Source organism: Convolutriloba macropyga, chromosome 3, assembly GCF_964194025.1.
Source record: "Convolutriloba macropyga chromosome 3, txConMacr16.3, whole genome shotgun sequence".
NCBI lineage: Eukaryota > Metazoa > Xenacoelomorpha > Acoela > Convolutidae > Convolutriloba > Convolutriloba macropyga.
The window spans coordinates 67961865-67977903 of NC_134470.1; the positions used below are offsets into that span (position 1 = coordinate 67961865).

A 16039-nucleotide genomic window follows, 5' to 3' on the forward strand; every position below is an offset into this window, starting at 1 on the left:
GAACCTTTGTATCAAGTAGGAGCGTTTATGTTCAAATAGATAATTGAACATACACATCTGGGATAATTAAATCTTGAATTTTGAGTTTTGTTATGTTTTGTTTTTGATGAATTGGAGCTTTATGCGAAGAAACAATTTACCAATTCTTATTGGTTATGTTCAGCTCAACTTGAGATGTAAAAATTACAAATTATGTTTTATATTAAATTGCAATCCAAAATGCGCCAGAAATTGCAATATTCTGAATTTAAAAAACTCTGACAATGATTTCCGAAAAGATACTTTCATTGAAATCTGCATAGCTACAGAACTCAGTGTCCTGCTATTGTTATCGTTTAGATTTCCTTAGAATATGGAGTTTGTAGCGGTCTTGTCTTTCATTAAAAAAAAACACGCGATAGCATCAAAATGCTTGCTTTGTCGGTTAACAGGACAGTCACTTCTACAAAACCAGACTTCAAAATTGATTTTATTTTGATAAAAGTAATTGAGAACACAGCTATAAGCTGTTCAGTGCTTCAGCTTGAGAATGTTTAAGGACGAACACGGCAAGACAGCTCTGATAAGGTCATGTAAGATCAGAGAAATGAGGACTCAAATGAGGATGGCAGAACTCCTGCTAGAGAGAGGTGCCTCTGTCAACCTGAAAGACCACGTGGGCAAGACTGTGCTCCACTACGCATGTGAACAACACTCCAACAATCTCGTCAAGCTACTCATCAAAAAGTCCGCTAATCCCAATTTGCCTGACAATGATGGGTAAGATCTGGGTCTATTTGCCATCAATATTTCAGTGAAGTTTACACTAATTGGACAAGTTCAGAACCCACGAATTTCATTTGTTTGAAATCAGAATTAAGAAGAGAATGAAGTGTTTGCAACGCTGAATTGGTCAAAGCAGAATATTTTAATTTAAAAATCTCTCATCACAATCGTGTTTTCGCTAATTATCTTATATTACACTTATCGTAAATATACAAAAGTTGTTTCAAAATTGGATCGTTTAAGTGTCTTTCTTGGTTCTCTTAGGTGCACTCCCTTGATTCTGTGTGCGCGTGCTGGGAACGACATAGGGACAGAGATCCTGGTGAAGTGTTTCCGTAGATTGGGTCTCAATGTGGACCACGAGGACTCTGAGGGACTGACCGCTCTCATGACTGCGTGCAGAGACGGATACCTAGAGTGCGCCAGGATTCTCATCCATATTGGTTGGTTCTTATATGTTTGACTTAAGGTATTTTTGGTTCCACAGATTTTTTTAAGTTTTCAGATAATGTAGTCTTACAGTAAGATTACTGTAAGGATAAGTTACCTGAATAGTAAGGTAAAATGAGCAAATTAACTCACCGCTAGGTATACTGTGCATCAAACGCTTCTGTAGTCACAGCCAAAATTATTTTTGGTATTCAAATGCAAGTTGGATGTTAGATGGAACATTTCACAACGATTGCACTTTATATATAATTCTCGGGCATAAATATTGTTAGAGTATAAACCTGTTGCTGAGTATAGCTCAAATGGACTCGAACTTATGCTCTACATCAGCAGTAAAACCAAACCGAAAAAAACTACACTTTTCATAAATTACCATTTGCAGAAAACATTTGAAGTTTGGAGTACATTATTTGGGCTGCTTTTGGGAAAATTACTAAATTTTCTATTGAGGATAGCAGGATAATATATTCCCAATTATCTGTAGTGGTGATGAGTTGCGCGTCTCAATTATCTTTGATTGCGCAAAACAGAAACGTCGTTTCGATTTAGATCATACTTTCAATGGGTATGTTTTTTCAACAAACTTGACATTCTAAATAGAAACTGAAGGCTTTACCGAAAACCATTTTACAAGCCAAAATTTTTTGAAGACGAAATATCTGTTTCTTATATAGCAAAAAAAATTAAGTTTTACTCTCTGCTGATAGTTTAATTTAAATTAGCTGAATAAAACTGTTCAAAATTTTTATTAATATGACAAGCACTTGTTTCTATATCAAACTATGGTAATAATTGTGCCCCTATACTCCAATACCGACGGCGCTACACATTTTAAAACCTATTTATTAATGCATTAAATAATTAATACATTAATTATAATGTATTAAGCTGTCGAAATCGACAAGGAGGCTCGTTAGTGTGCGTTTGCACATGATATTCCGACCCGAGCTCATTTACATTTTTGACTTAATTGTCAACCAAAGGAAGAGATACTCAAATATAGATTTTTGTGTTTAAAGAAAACGTTACACTCACAAACTACTAAGTGAATTTAAAATTTCAATGCATCATTGAAGCGCTCACAAGATCTGCCATTAATAAGACTACGAGAAGAAAAAACAAAAAACAAAGCAAGCAAAAACACAAAACTATGTTTACGGCAAAAACTCAACATCTTAATTTAAAAGAATCTAGTAACAACGTCAAATTACAATCATACAAAACCCTAACTACACAAATTAATTTTTCGTAATAACAAAGCTGAATTAATGAGACTTTTTTTAAATGAGACGCGGTAATAAGACGATAAAAAGAAGAAATAATGAGGGAAAACTCAAAAATAAACCAACGCTTTATAAACCAATCAACTTCAAAGGTCTGATAAACCAGTAGCTTTTAACAAAAAAAAAATCTAGACAAAATAACCAAAACATCATTAGGAAACCAACAGGACCTCTCTTTGGTGAGATTAAACTATAGAAACGGTGTAAATGTGCAGAATAGCTAAAAATACAAACAATTTGCGAAAACAAAAACTAATTAGGTAATAAAAATCATTATCTTTTATCTGAATATTACGTTTTTCAATGCAATTGTTATATAAAATAATTCAAATAAAATTATACTGAAAAGCTAAATGTGTTGCCCTGGGCCTCATTTGAAAATCATTGCGATTTGTTATTACTAAAGGAGTTTGCTAAAAAGCAGTCCAAGAGAAACACAAATATCGACCAATCACAAAATTTTTTTTATAAAAACGCATGTTGTCCAACAAACAAAACAACAGTTACAACACAATATCAATAAACAAGTTAAAGTTTGGATTACAAGGAAGTGGTTGGAACCTCTTAGTAATGAGAATAAGTTACAAGTTGACATAAAGAACAACAAAAGTGAAAAAATTGTTTAAAAAAATTGAAAAGAACTATCAGAATCTTTTAGACCTTTGGCTATACACTGACTGCATTGAAAAAGTTAATTCAACCATCAATTAGCAGCTTAAGAGAATCTCAGCATTTAAAAAATAATTACGACTTCATGCGGGATAAAACAAGGCAAAAACTGCAAATACAACAGAAAATCGAAGCCCTTAAAATTGAACGAAGCCATTAGAAATGAACTGTTCGGTAAAAAGTTTTTTATTTTTGATTATTTTTAAACAGAAATAACTGTTTTTTGTAACAGAATGACTTTAAAAAGCAACAAATATGAACAAATATAATAAAACTACAAAAAATTTTGAGGAAACCGGTCATTTCAAAGACAAAAAATTCAATAGCTTTCATTGGAATTCAAAAAACTTGCAATTTCTGACTAGATAGGAAAACAATGATATCTGCCAGGCGGAGGTCATCAATAAGTCATCACAATAAGTATTATGACTAGGGAAACGACAACAAAAACAGGCAAAATCAAAAATTTCATTAGAAAAGTGCGAGATGAAAATGTCAAAGCCAATATAACCATCAGTTCTTCTGTGAATTTTTTATCTATGATCAATTGAACTCCTTCTTCTAGTCAATGAAAACTGTCAGTATAAGGATAATATGATAAAATTTCAAAAAGAACCAAAAACATGGGAGAAATTATTAATAATGAAGTTCCCTATGAGACGAGACCATAACTAGCCTTTTCATTGCTTTTTGTCTGAACGCAAAAGTTCTTTGATTTTGAAGCGTAAAATGTTATTTTGAATTAAAATTTCAAAAGGAAAAAATCTTAGTTTGAACGAAAAATCGACGAAAAAAATGTAAAAAAAAACGAGTTCCCGCAAAAGTTTAAATCTCGATAACTCCTGGAAAAAAACGAAATTAAAAAAATCTTTTTAGTTTTGTTTTCTACGCTGGTCGAACTTTTTAATTGTACCACTCACATTTCTCTGCGATGAAATCATCAATCGACCAAATTTAACTGAACAAAAAATTCCATCTGAGCATAGTTCCCCCCCCCCCCCCCCCTCCACAAGTGGGGTCGGAACAACAACACTTCGAATAAAATAAAGATACTCTAAAATTTATCCCGAGGTTTTTTGGTTTATATTTGAAGAAAAATTGCTATTAGCAACCTCCAAGGTTCGCATGGTTTGAACAGTAAAAGTTTTTTGGTTCAGGCGAAATTTTTATTTTTTGTATGAATTGAAGACTTACCTAACTACTAGTGTGCTACATGAATATGATTGTCAACATTTATTTATTGGTTCACGGGGCTAGTCATTTAATTTTAGTTTATTCAATTAATTCGTTTTTTTTTTGTTCAAACCCATTTCATTAGTTGGAAAAGTTTTCTTTTATTTGTTCTTAATTTTATCAGGATGTTGATATGACTCACTGCATCGTCAGAATTTTGGTCTACCTTAACTTGCAGTTTTTTAAATTTTTTAAATTTTGTAATGTGCTAAGTTAATGATCAATTTAATGATCACTTCTGTATTAAAACTCAGTCCATTCTTTGGTTTGCGATACAATGTTCAGTTGACTCTCTTTAAATTAGAAATTAGAAAGCTGACTCTCTTTAATATGAAAAAATCACTCTATTTAAAATAGTACAAATTTTGAGACATTCGGTGGGCGATTCACTCTCAGATTTTAATAGCTAACTTTCGGGGAGCGAATCACATTGAAAAGTGGTAATAGATTTAACGAAATTCTATATACAAAATTTCAAGCAATTTCGGGGAGCGAAATTGGATTCAGAACTTGCAACCATATTTGCGGATTTTGCGTTGCAAACACCAAACTCAAATAAGGATTAATAATACGCACCACAGCTAGCCCTGAAATTTGAGCTACAATTTCTAATAATCTGATAGCATTCTGTTAAAAAATTTTTGCTTTTCATGGCTTAATATTTTTCTCAAAAGAAACCGAACGCTACATAACTGTTGTTTTTGCTGGTTAATTTGTGAGGTGACTGGAAGATACCTTACCGAAGTACTCAGTTTTTAAGGCTTTTCTAATGCTTCTAAAACCTCTGAGATATAAAACTTGTCAAAATTGTTCAGCACAATTTTGCAGCAATTTGAAGGAAAAACTTGAAAAAGAGTAGAATGGCGAGGGAGCGCAAGAAGAGCTGTAATTTTTCTACTTCAGTGATCATTACGGGGATAGTGTGTTTTTGAGATATTAAATTTAGCAATCTTTTTTGGTAACCGAAATTAAAAATCCGTATAATGGGTTGTCATTGATTTTTCGTTATTGGTTCATTTTTGTTTCAATTAACATTCGATCTTGTAAAGTTTATTTGCGACAGATTGAGTTAACGCTCAATTGTTTTGTAAGATAATCCATACGCTTTTGTGATTTGGCGATATCGAACCCGAAGTGACGACGCTTGGAACCGTTTCTTCCAGAATTCTTACAGAATTGATTTCTTATAGACTATCAATATTTTACTGGATTTCTGTTTCTGTGATTGTTAGACTCTTTTCATTATTTGTTGCTTTCAATGTTCTTCAATGACTCTGAATTTGAATTCTTCAACTCAAACTCAAATTTTCATTTCATCCTGAGAGGGAGGTCAAATTTAACTTTCAATTAGATTTTCAGAAATAATAAAACAATGAAACTGAATGATTTTGCATTCATATATTAACGGGATATCAATTTGGTTTCAGGCAAGGCGTCAGTTGACAAGCGTGACAAGTACAGTAACAGGGCTGCAGCTGAGTGGGCGAGGTGGGGAGGGTGTTCGGAGGAGGAGATCTCACTGTGTCTGAAGAAACCCTCCCCCTGCCCGGAGGATATGGAGTTCCCGGAGCCCAGACAAGTCCTGCAGATACTGTGCAGACAGGTCAGTTATTTAAAACATGCGATCAACGCACGCAGAGTGTAACAAACGCTCTACAGCAATTAAAAGCACCGTTGTATGCAGATTAAGAGTTCAACATAAATAGAAATTTATTCAAAATCAGGATGATGTTGATTTTCAAAATGGAATAGGGAAACGTTTGCCTTTTTTCCAATCTCTAAAAATTTGATCCTGTTTTTAATACTTTTTAAACATTTTTTATGGTGCTTTATTTCAATATTTCGATAGTCGTATGCATATATATATATATATATATATATATATATATATATATATATTTAAATGTTATATATATAAATGTGATATATAAATGTTAGTTAAGTTTTTGAAAAATAGGTTTTTTTCACCGATTTTTTGTTTGCAGGCACAATATTTGTAAGCTCCGATAAAGTCTTTTTTTGCTACCACCTTCTAAAAAATTGCTCAGGAACTAAAATGTTGCCGGGCTTCTGCTAATTGAAATCGATATATGTCCAAATATCATCATTTAAATTTTAATGTTTGTTCATTTTGACCACTTTGTCTTTACGCTGAGAATTCAAACACTTACATGCATCTAATAGATGCTAAGCTACAACAGTTTAATTTTTTTTAGTTTTTTTTACAATCAAATATATTCGGATCTTATTCGGCGCTGTCATTTTCAAAGTCTTTCGCATTTTTTTATTTCAATAATAAACAAATCATTTCCGATATAGAGATTCAATAAATGAGAGATCCTGATTACGTCGAAATGCGAGTCCCAATGAACAGATATTATGTTTTTCAGAGTGAAACTCATGGTTCTTATGTCATCGACAACGTGTTTTGCAAACTTTTATATTGTTTTTGAGCCTTGCCTGTATTTTTTTGTTCTCCTTGTTGTCCTTTAAATCAGTCGTTTTATTTAACATTACAATTGCATTTTTGTGTTTACAATGAAAAAACTTAATGTTTACTTGATGCCAAACAAATCTTATGAAATTGAATTTATTTGCTTCAAAAAATCAGTGATTTTCGAATTTTTTAAATCGTTTTTTCTTTTTTTTCAATCTTTTTCTGTTAACTTCTAGCTTAGTCTCTTTAAAGACAGGTCACATCCCATTTTGAAAGAAACAAAAATATGATGAAATCTTTTATGCTTTAATCAAAGGTTTTATGACTTTGATTCCACAAGAAAAATTTTCATTAAAATTTTTGTAATTTTATCTGGTTACATTTCTGTCCTTTTCAGATATGTTGTCATTTTAAAATAATAATGACAGATTATGTTTACGTTGAAAGGAGGCAAATTTTGTTGCACTATTATGACATTATCTGAATAATAATTGACCTCATTGGCTTCCTTTCGATGCTTAAGTGAACCTATTTGATGGCAAATTACTTTAATGACTTTGAAATTTTTGGGTTTTAATTTAGCGATGTTTTACTGAATTTTGCCCTTTTCCCTCGTTCTGTCATTTTATTACTTATTGTCGTTCATTACCAGTCCACTACTTGTTCTTCTGAAGGAAACCCTAATTTCTCAAACCATTTTTGTGTGAATTGAAATTCAGCATATATGTAACCTTTGTGTTAATATATTTTTTTAATGGCCTCAGCACTGTTTTTGTGTCAGAAAATTCAATTTTGTTTAACTTTGCCTTTTTGGGGAGTTGTTATCTGGTTATCTGGACAAGTCCCATCTGCTTTCTCGTGAATTAAAGTTTAATTTGTTTCTTTTTTCATCATCTGATGCTTATTTATCTTTGTTACTAAGAAGTTTTGGTTGTTGTTTTAATTTCGTGTCTCGTAGTTTTATTAATGGCAATTTTCATCGGCCATCCAATGCGGCATTTGTTTTGTCTAGTAGTATGATTTCTGAAGTTTTCTTTCATACACCAAGTAATTCGGAAGTGTATTTGAATTTTTCAAAAGTTAACTATTTCATCTTCATTTGGTAGACAGTTAGATCAAAGTTTGGATGGGCAAGGTCGAATCATCAAGTGCAAACGCTCGTTCATTAGGCAGCCTCCTTTTCTAACTAAGTAGTAAATTGAATTAAAACCAATATATAACAGTTAAAATAATTATTGTTCCGACCCTCTTGAGGGGGGAGGAACTATATACTCAAATGGGTTTTTTTTTTTGTTCAGTGAATTTTCGCCGATCGATACATTCATCGTAGAGAGTTGAGAGTGGTATCATTAGAAAGCTCGTCCAGCGTAGAATATGGAATTAAAAAGATTTTTTTTAATTTTCGTTTTCTACAGGGAGTTATCGAGGTTTAAAGTTTTGTGAAAATAGTGTGAATTCCGTTGATTTTTATTCACATTTTACGGAATTTTCGCTAATTTTTGACCAAAATTTCGCCAATTTTGCTAAAATTTGTCAACATTTTTTAAAAACTTGTTGTTGATTTTATTTTTAAATATAAAAAATCTTCTCGGCTTTTCTTATTTTGAATTTCTTCTGAGAACTTCAGAGAAGTAGAGTGAATTCCCGTTGTTTTTATTCACATTTTCCGGAATTTTTGCCTAAATTTTCGTCAATTTTGCTAAAATTTGTTATAATTTTTAAGAATAGTGTCGTTGATTTTATTTTTGAAGACGAACAAGCATTGTTCATTGTTTTGATTTAATTTTTTTGGTCAAAAAATGTGGATAAATATTTCAAAATTTAGCCTTTTTCAACAAAAACAGCACGAAATAAGCTACTTTAGTTCGTTTTGATTAAGTTTGCCGGCAGTACACCTCCAAACAACACTCATACAATCTTTGTAGACTCAGAGGGGGGCTATTTCTACTTCAGAGTACGCTGAGAGTGCTCTGTAGTTAAAACTTTGCCTTTTTTTGCTAACTTTACTCGTTGATTATCAAAAATGCAGAACTTATTTTGAGTTTTCAACTAACAAATTATCTATATCTGCAACATTCGAAAATCAAATGTTCCTAACGGACAATAAGCAATAGCAGGGCTTGTTTTGGGCCATTCTTGGACTGCTACCACCCAAAGAAATCGGGTTGTAATCAGTCGGTCTTTTTTTTTTTAAAAAAAGGACCCTTTCTTTAAAAATAAAAAACAGAACATATCGAATCAATGCTCAGGAGTGATAGGTCCAACCAGTTTGCTTACTAAAAAGCTCCAAGCTAATCCATTTAAATTTTAACTTGAAAGTTTACGGTCGTTTCTTTTAAAAATAATTGACTTTTCAATAAATAATGGCTTAATTAAGTTTTCCTCTATTTTTTTCTTAATTTGTTCAACTTCCAGCTTAGTGTCTGCAAAAAAAGAATGCTTCTTCTTTCTACTGATTTAACATTTCTTCTCGGTTGCAGTTTTAAGCCTGAAGTTATTGTTTTCTGGCTTTGATACTACAAGATTTCAGATTTTTGTTTGTTTCGATATTTGCCAGTTTTTCACGTTTCCGAATTTTGTCACATTATCACATTATTGACAGTTCTCTTGTCACATTATTAGCGTTAAAAATAAAGCACAATTGAACATATTGAAATCCTGAATGATATACATAATCGTTTTAACGGCCTCGACGCCTCTTTCTTGAAGAAATCAATTGAATTTTTTAATTTTGTTTTTAACTGTCATTTATACTTTGTCGTTTCGGTCGTATGAAATTTCCTGCATAGTGATAACTTTCATTGGCTTTTCGTGGAAGAATAGAAGAACCGATATTCTGATATTAGTAAATAGCTGATGGCTTTCATGACTTTGAAAACAATCGTTTTTCCAAAATTAAAAAAAAAAACTTTTTAACTTCGCAATTTTGTTCTTTTTATGTTTCTTTTTGTTAGCTAATCTCGTTATTTCATTACAGGTCAAATATGACATTATGGGTGTCAAGGGAATAAAAGGGATTGGTGTCCCAAAATCTTTTTTTTAATGAATTTGTTATGACCTTAGTGGCTTCGACACCGGTTTTTCACAAAAATGTAAATTAATTTGATTTTTGTCTTATTTGACATTCTTTTTGTAGATGCGAGAAATATTCTGGGTAACTGCAGGTCTCGAGGGCTTCCTTTTTTTGAATAAACGACCCTATTCAAATAGTTCTGTTTGTAATTAATGCCTTTTATGACATTGAATGTAATTTTTATTCGAAAAAAAAATTGAAATTATTTCATACTTTAGCACTTCGCTTTTTTGTCTACTTGTTACCTAGTCTTACTAATGAATGGCCACGTACTACTTTATAGCTGTTTGATGAATGCGCAATCGAATATATTTTGAGGGACAAAATATGGCTCGAGGGTTTTGGCAGCGTTTTCTGGCAAGTTTCAATTGAAATTTTGTTTGTTTTTTTTTGTTGTTCATTTTAGCCGCTTTAAAAAATGAATAAGGACAGGTCCTAATGCCCTCTCTAGAAACAGTGGTAATTGTAAATTTTTGGTAATGTTAATTGATTCCTAATGGTATTTATTACTTTGAAGTTAACTGTTTCAAAAAAATAAGTTATATTTTTCACTTTAATGTTTTTGTTCTTTTTTGTATAATTGTTACCAAACCTTTTTATGGACTGGTCTGGTTATTTTTGTTTAGTTTTAGGTTTATCTGACGGTATGTTGACTTTGTTATTAAATTTAGTTTTTAGGAGGGAAAAAAATTTTTTGATGTAAATAATGTTTGTTGCTGTTGTTGTTGTTTGTTTTTGACGTTCATCTTGACTCGCTTTCTTAATATTGACATATTACATCAAGCTAATGCATCAATTTTTAACTCCACTGAGTTATTTGCTTTGGAGGCTATCTTATCGTTCATACAGAATTTTTTGAAAAAGACTTTTCGCAAAAAATAATTTTTGGGTTTTTCTATCTGTTCCTCATTTGCTAGACAATTATGCCAAAATTGTGGATGGGCGGGGTCGGAACTTTATGTGCCATCGCACATTACCGAGCCGCCTTGTTAAAATAATATTGGGTTTCTTGATATTTTTGACCTCACATATATGGGGGTTACATACACAAGAGGACATGGGGATGCAAAATGTGATTGCTATTATGAGAAAGCCCGTGCAACTTAGAAAAACTAATTTTAAATGTTTTATTCGTTTCCTACTTCTCGAGAATATTTCGAGGTTTCATGTCATTTTTGTTCAACTTAATCATTTTATATGTTCCGTTATAAACAGCGATATTAGTCATGAACAGCTTCCAAACTGTTTGGGACTGCTCGATGTGTAAGAACTCCGGTAGAGTTTTACCGAAAGAGCTGTAAATTAGATAATTTGATGCCAAACCTGTCTTTTCTGGCTGATTTTGTAAACTTATTAAACTCTACCCCAATCATGGTATGTTTATCGAAATGGAACAAGAGTGTTAGGTTTTTAACTTACAGCTGAATTTGCTTTGAAATTAAATATTCAGGTTTTGATTGCATTTTCATCTGTTTTAATTGATTTTCTTTTGTATTAAGGATAATTTTTGCTATAATTTCGACATTTTATGCACCTTTGTAAGGATTAGAGCCTCAAAATTAATTTAAATTTGTCGTTTAATTTTTTTATTAATTGTAAATATTCATTGTTGGTGTCAAAATTATCAACAATGTATTTTGAAAACATTTAGCAAGAAAGTCTGATTTGTACTAGTGTCTTCAAAGAGGTCCGGAAGTTTCTAATACTCTGATTTTTGATTTCATGAAGTTTCTCAAAAATTTTCATACAAGGAAATTTTAGTACAAAAGAGCAGTCATTAGATAATAAACTAAGTACTGGTGCAAAAAAAAACAATCACGGTATAAATGGAACTCGTTTTTGAGATTAGGATGAAATTTTCAGAATTTTGGTATCGGATTTTGATTGTTTCAGCCAAAAAACGACAATATATTCATAAATATAGTCCATGAATGTTTTTACTTTTGCCGATGTTTCGATTTTAATTCTTTTTTCTTTTTTTTCGGACTCCGGTCGTTTTTGCAATACCTATGAAGTCCTATTGACAAAACAGCGAATTTATCAATAAAAAATTACGCCAAAAAACAAACGAAATTAGAATATCAGAAATGCAGATTTATTTTACCCACTTGCAGAAGACTCGCAGATAAAATTTGCCCACTTCTTATCATTTTGAGTTGTCAACAACATGGTACCTTAAAATTCATGTTGTTGGAATTACAATTGAGTTTAGGTTCAACCACCAAACTTTTATAACGTGTCCAAAACATTTTTCGTCAGATTTTTGTAAGTTCCGTTTTTAAGATTGAGTAAAACTTGATATTTTTGATGAATGTGGTCCACTTTATTAGTTAATTTTTCATTTTGTGGTATTTTTTGTCTGTCAAATGTTCAGACAAAAAGTGCAATGGTTTCAACAAAAATTTTAGCTAAGGCCACTAGTATAGAATTTTGTACATAGCTCTTACTCTCCTATATGTCAACTTCGAGGAACTATATCGTCTATGTTGAAATTAAATCGCCAATAAGACTTATTTGAGTCGTTTTTGGGTTGACGCGAAGGAATAATTCTGCCTTAGTGTAAGTAAGCCAGATGTTTCTCATAACCTTGTTTTACAATGACCTAAAAATCTGAATACTTTTACCTTTTAGCAAATTATTTAGGGTCAGGAGGCAGCTATTATAATAATTAGAACCTTAAAGACCTTTTAAAATCTCAGTTTAACTTTAATGCCTTTCGTTCAGACCATCCAACAATTTTGATAAATTTTCTCAAGCTATTTTTTAAATTTTTCATGAGTTGTGAATCCTGGAGCAGTTTCACATTGGACTTCCTTTATTATACATTGTGTTTTGATCAAGGTAATTGGTTCTTCGTTTCGTCAGATTGTTCAGAGATTGTACTTTTGCAGTCAAAATTAGAATACCGGAAAGAAGGGTTGATTTCAACCGTTTTTTGGCAACAATTAGCGTCGGGCTCAATGTTTCTCTCCTTAATTGGAAAGAGTTCCAAATCTTTATTTTTTGCAACTTTTCATATTGCAACATTTTGGAATGGCAAACAGAGTTTTTAGTTTTGATTTTCTTTTGTCAGATAACGAAGTTGTGTCGAAAACGTGGGTGTGGAAGATGACCAAAATGTAAAAACGGATTTTACTGGTACGTTTCTGTCTTTCTTAGGCAATTCAGTTTCACTCTTTCTTCAGATTGCTCTGAGTTGTTATCGGGTAGAACATATACGCATTAACTTTACCAGTTTCTTGTTAAGTGCGCTAAGCATGATTTTAAGCTCAAAAAATGTAGTTCATTTTTTGAAGTATTTAAGGCCAAAGTTTATCGAATGATCAAGTTGCTGCCAGTTTTTTTTCATTTTCGTTGACACAATTGCCGTCATTTGACATCAGCAACGTTTCATACATGTCTTCCATAAATATGTAACTTTTATTATTTTAGTGAACATTTGATATAAAACTTATTTTACAAATGTAATAATGATTTTGAAAACAATAAAAACGAGAATTTTTGACAAAATTTAGCAGTTTTTTTAAAGAACATTTTTGCAATTTTTGCGAGTATTATGAGACGCGAAATTGCTATCCTCTCATATATTGCTCGAAATTTATGTCTGCGAGCAGACATTTTTGTATTACAATTAGTTTCAGATTTGAATGCATGTCAGAGAAAATGAAATTAATCAGCATTGGGTTTTTCTATCAGCTCAACCTCTTTTTCGTCAACCATATCTGCATTTTAAATGTTAATTTGGCGTTTTTTCCACCTTCTGAATTTTTTTTGGTCTGGCTCCAATCGATCACTTTTGATGTGAATGTGGTGACTTTTTCCGGTTATTTTTCGCTTTGGGTCCTAATTGCGAGAAAGCAGTTGTATAAATTTGTTATTGTTTTTGAAGTGGGTCAGAGGTATTTAGTATCATATCATTTGTATTGGTGTCGAATTGTCATTTTTTATTCTTGAAATTTTCTGATTATTTTTTGTTATCATCGCCCTCTATTAGTACTTTACACGTATTGAGAAATCATCCGGTTTTCATTCAACAGAGGGAAAACTTTATTCAGATCATTTGATAAAAACTATTGAGTCCCAAACTTTGTTCCTAGAACAATGGAAACTCAGATCAGATTTTAAAATGAATTCGAATATGAAAATGCGGATCTAGAAATTGTAGTTTATTAATTTGAATCTTATCGAATCTTGTATACACTCGGGAATTGTCTGTCCCTGTCAGACCGAACTGAGCTATGATCAGACTTTCGTGCGATCAGAAAAAATGCAACACTTCAGCAAACAAACAGATGACCAGAAATTGGATCAGACTCTTGTTTTTGTAAGACTGTCACAAACCGAAATGACCTCTAATGAGTCCTTCGCACAACCATTGCCCAGATTATCTTGTATTTTCTTGATTACCATGCACCCCCCCCCCCCCCCCCCCCCTCCCCCTACCCTTCCACCTCCGTGTTCAATTTAAATGGTCGCTTTTATCTGACACCTAAGCTTTGGTCTCGCGAGAGTCGGTTTATGCGTTAGTTCTGATTGATATCCCAATTGTATTCTCTGGTCACTGCTGTCAGTTTTTCTCGCTAATTAGCTCACCTGTTTTTGATTTCAGATGCGCATTACGTGAATAATTTTTGTTTATCTTTAGAACCAGCAAAGACACAATCAAATGCGAAAGCAGAAAAGCGAGCTATACATCCCAGAGCTAGACATGGGCTACTTGTCACACGACGAGAACAACGAATCAAACGGGTTCGGATATCAACGACTCGGAATCGGCGGAAGACCCGGGGGTCTCCGAAGTATCTCACCCAGACGACGCAACAGCAACGTCGACTTCCCCTCCTCGGCTCGAAGTTTGGATCACAGTCGGAGTCCAGAACCCTCATCGGATGCGTCTGAACAGAATCCGATTAGCACGACAATGTCTAGTTTGGTTGTTGAGGGCATGACGGGTCGCGAATCAGTGAAATCGAACTCGACTACAGTCACGACTAGTGATGACACGACGTGTTTGATCAAGTAAAATACACTTAGTACAACCGAATTGCTTCAAACAAACTATGATAAATGAAATAAGCCCCCTCCCTCCTTTCCCAAAGTGACTTTTTCCATCTGCTTTTTTCTCTTCCCAGGTTGCCCGAACTCGGAAAATTTGTAATTAGATGAAAAGCTTTTACTAAGTTCTTGTCAAGTTACAATGGCGCATATAAAATGGCAGTAATATAATTTATAAGACCCGGCCGTATCAAGATTAATAACAAGTCATATTTAGACCTCGCAAAGATGCTAAATTTTTTCTTATCAACTTGTCAACCACTTGACTTTTTACGTCGGTTTCGACTATCATAACTTTGAAATATTTGGGCATTATACTGTGAAGCCAACTCCGATCCAGTTAATTTGGGTAATTTCCAAATTTAATTTTCTTTTTTTTTACAATCAGCTAATCATTTTCATCGGGTGTTTTTGAAATGAATTTATGAAATGTCGTTGTTCGTTTGAAGCAATTGTTTCGACGTGAATCAATTTCGTGTAGATGTTAGATTTATTATCGCTTCCTAAGTTTGTTTCCCAAAAATTTGTAGATAAGTTTTGTATTTTTTGTTTGTTTCAAAAGACATCTAATTATGACGTAATATAGTGCAAATATTGATTTGCCACTGCATATTAGCATATTACACGGAACCCTAATATTTGATGATTATTTCAAGAAACTGTTCCTCCCGCTTCTACTATGGATTCCCGCTCGGCGTGTTATTCTGTCAACTCTTATTTAACGCAAGCTGTATTACTGTCTCCTTTTGAACCTACCCCTTAATTGAACTCTATTTTATTGTTTTATGAATTATGCGTGCTTTTCAGTCCATAATAACGTACAAATTATTACCCACAGAATACCCATTGTCCACTAATATGAAACAAATTGATATTTTATGAAGAAACTTTAAATAACTTTTCAGAAACTGATTCAATAAAATAAGTTCAATCAAGAGTATTGTTTGCGATGTTGGAAGGAAAAAGGTGAAAGGCATGCATTAATTTGTTTACTGTGGTTATAATTTTTTTTAGTCATTCAGAGATTAAAAGGCAAACATTTAAGATTCTTCTCCAAATTTATTCCATAAAATG

The 16039-nt window shown here is 32.6% G+C and overlaps 1 protein-coding gene across 8 annotated transcripts in view; it reads left to right on the plus strand.

The window, feature by feature from the left end:
* LOC142336387 (uncharacterized) overlaps positions 1–15079 on the plus strand; it is a 72086-nt gene extending 57007 nt beyond the window's left edge. For all 8 annotated transcript variants that reach the window (XM_075385180.1, XM_075385182.1, XM_075385179.1 and 5 more), the window contains 3 exons: positions 1030–1208; positions 5828–6003; positions 14556–15079. In XM_075385180.1, coding sequence (XP_075241295.1) covers positions 1030–1208; positions 5828–6003; positions 14556–14933 — 733 coding nt within the window. In that variant the 3' untranslated portion in view covers positions 14934–15079. The remainder of the gene's footprint in view (positions 1–1029; positions 1209–5827; positions 6004–14555) is intronic.
* Positions 15080–16039: the final 960 nt, after the last annotated feature.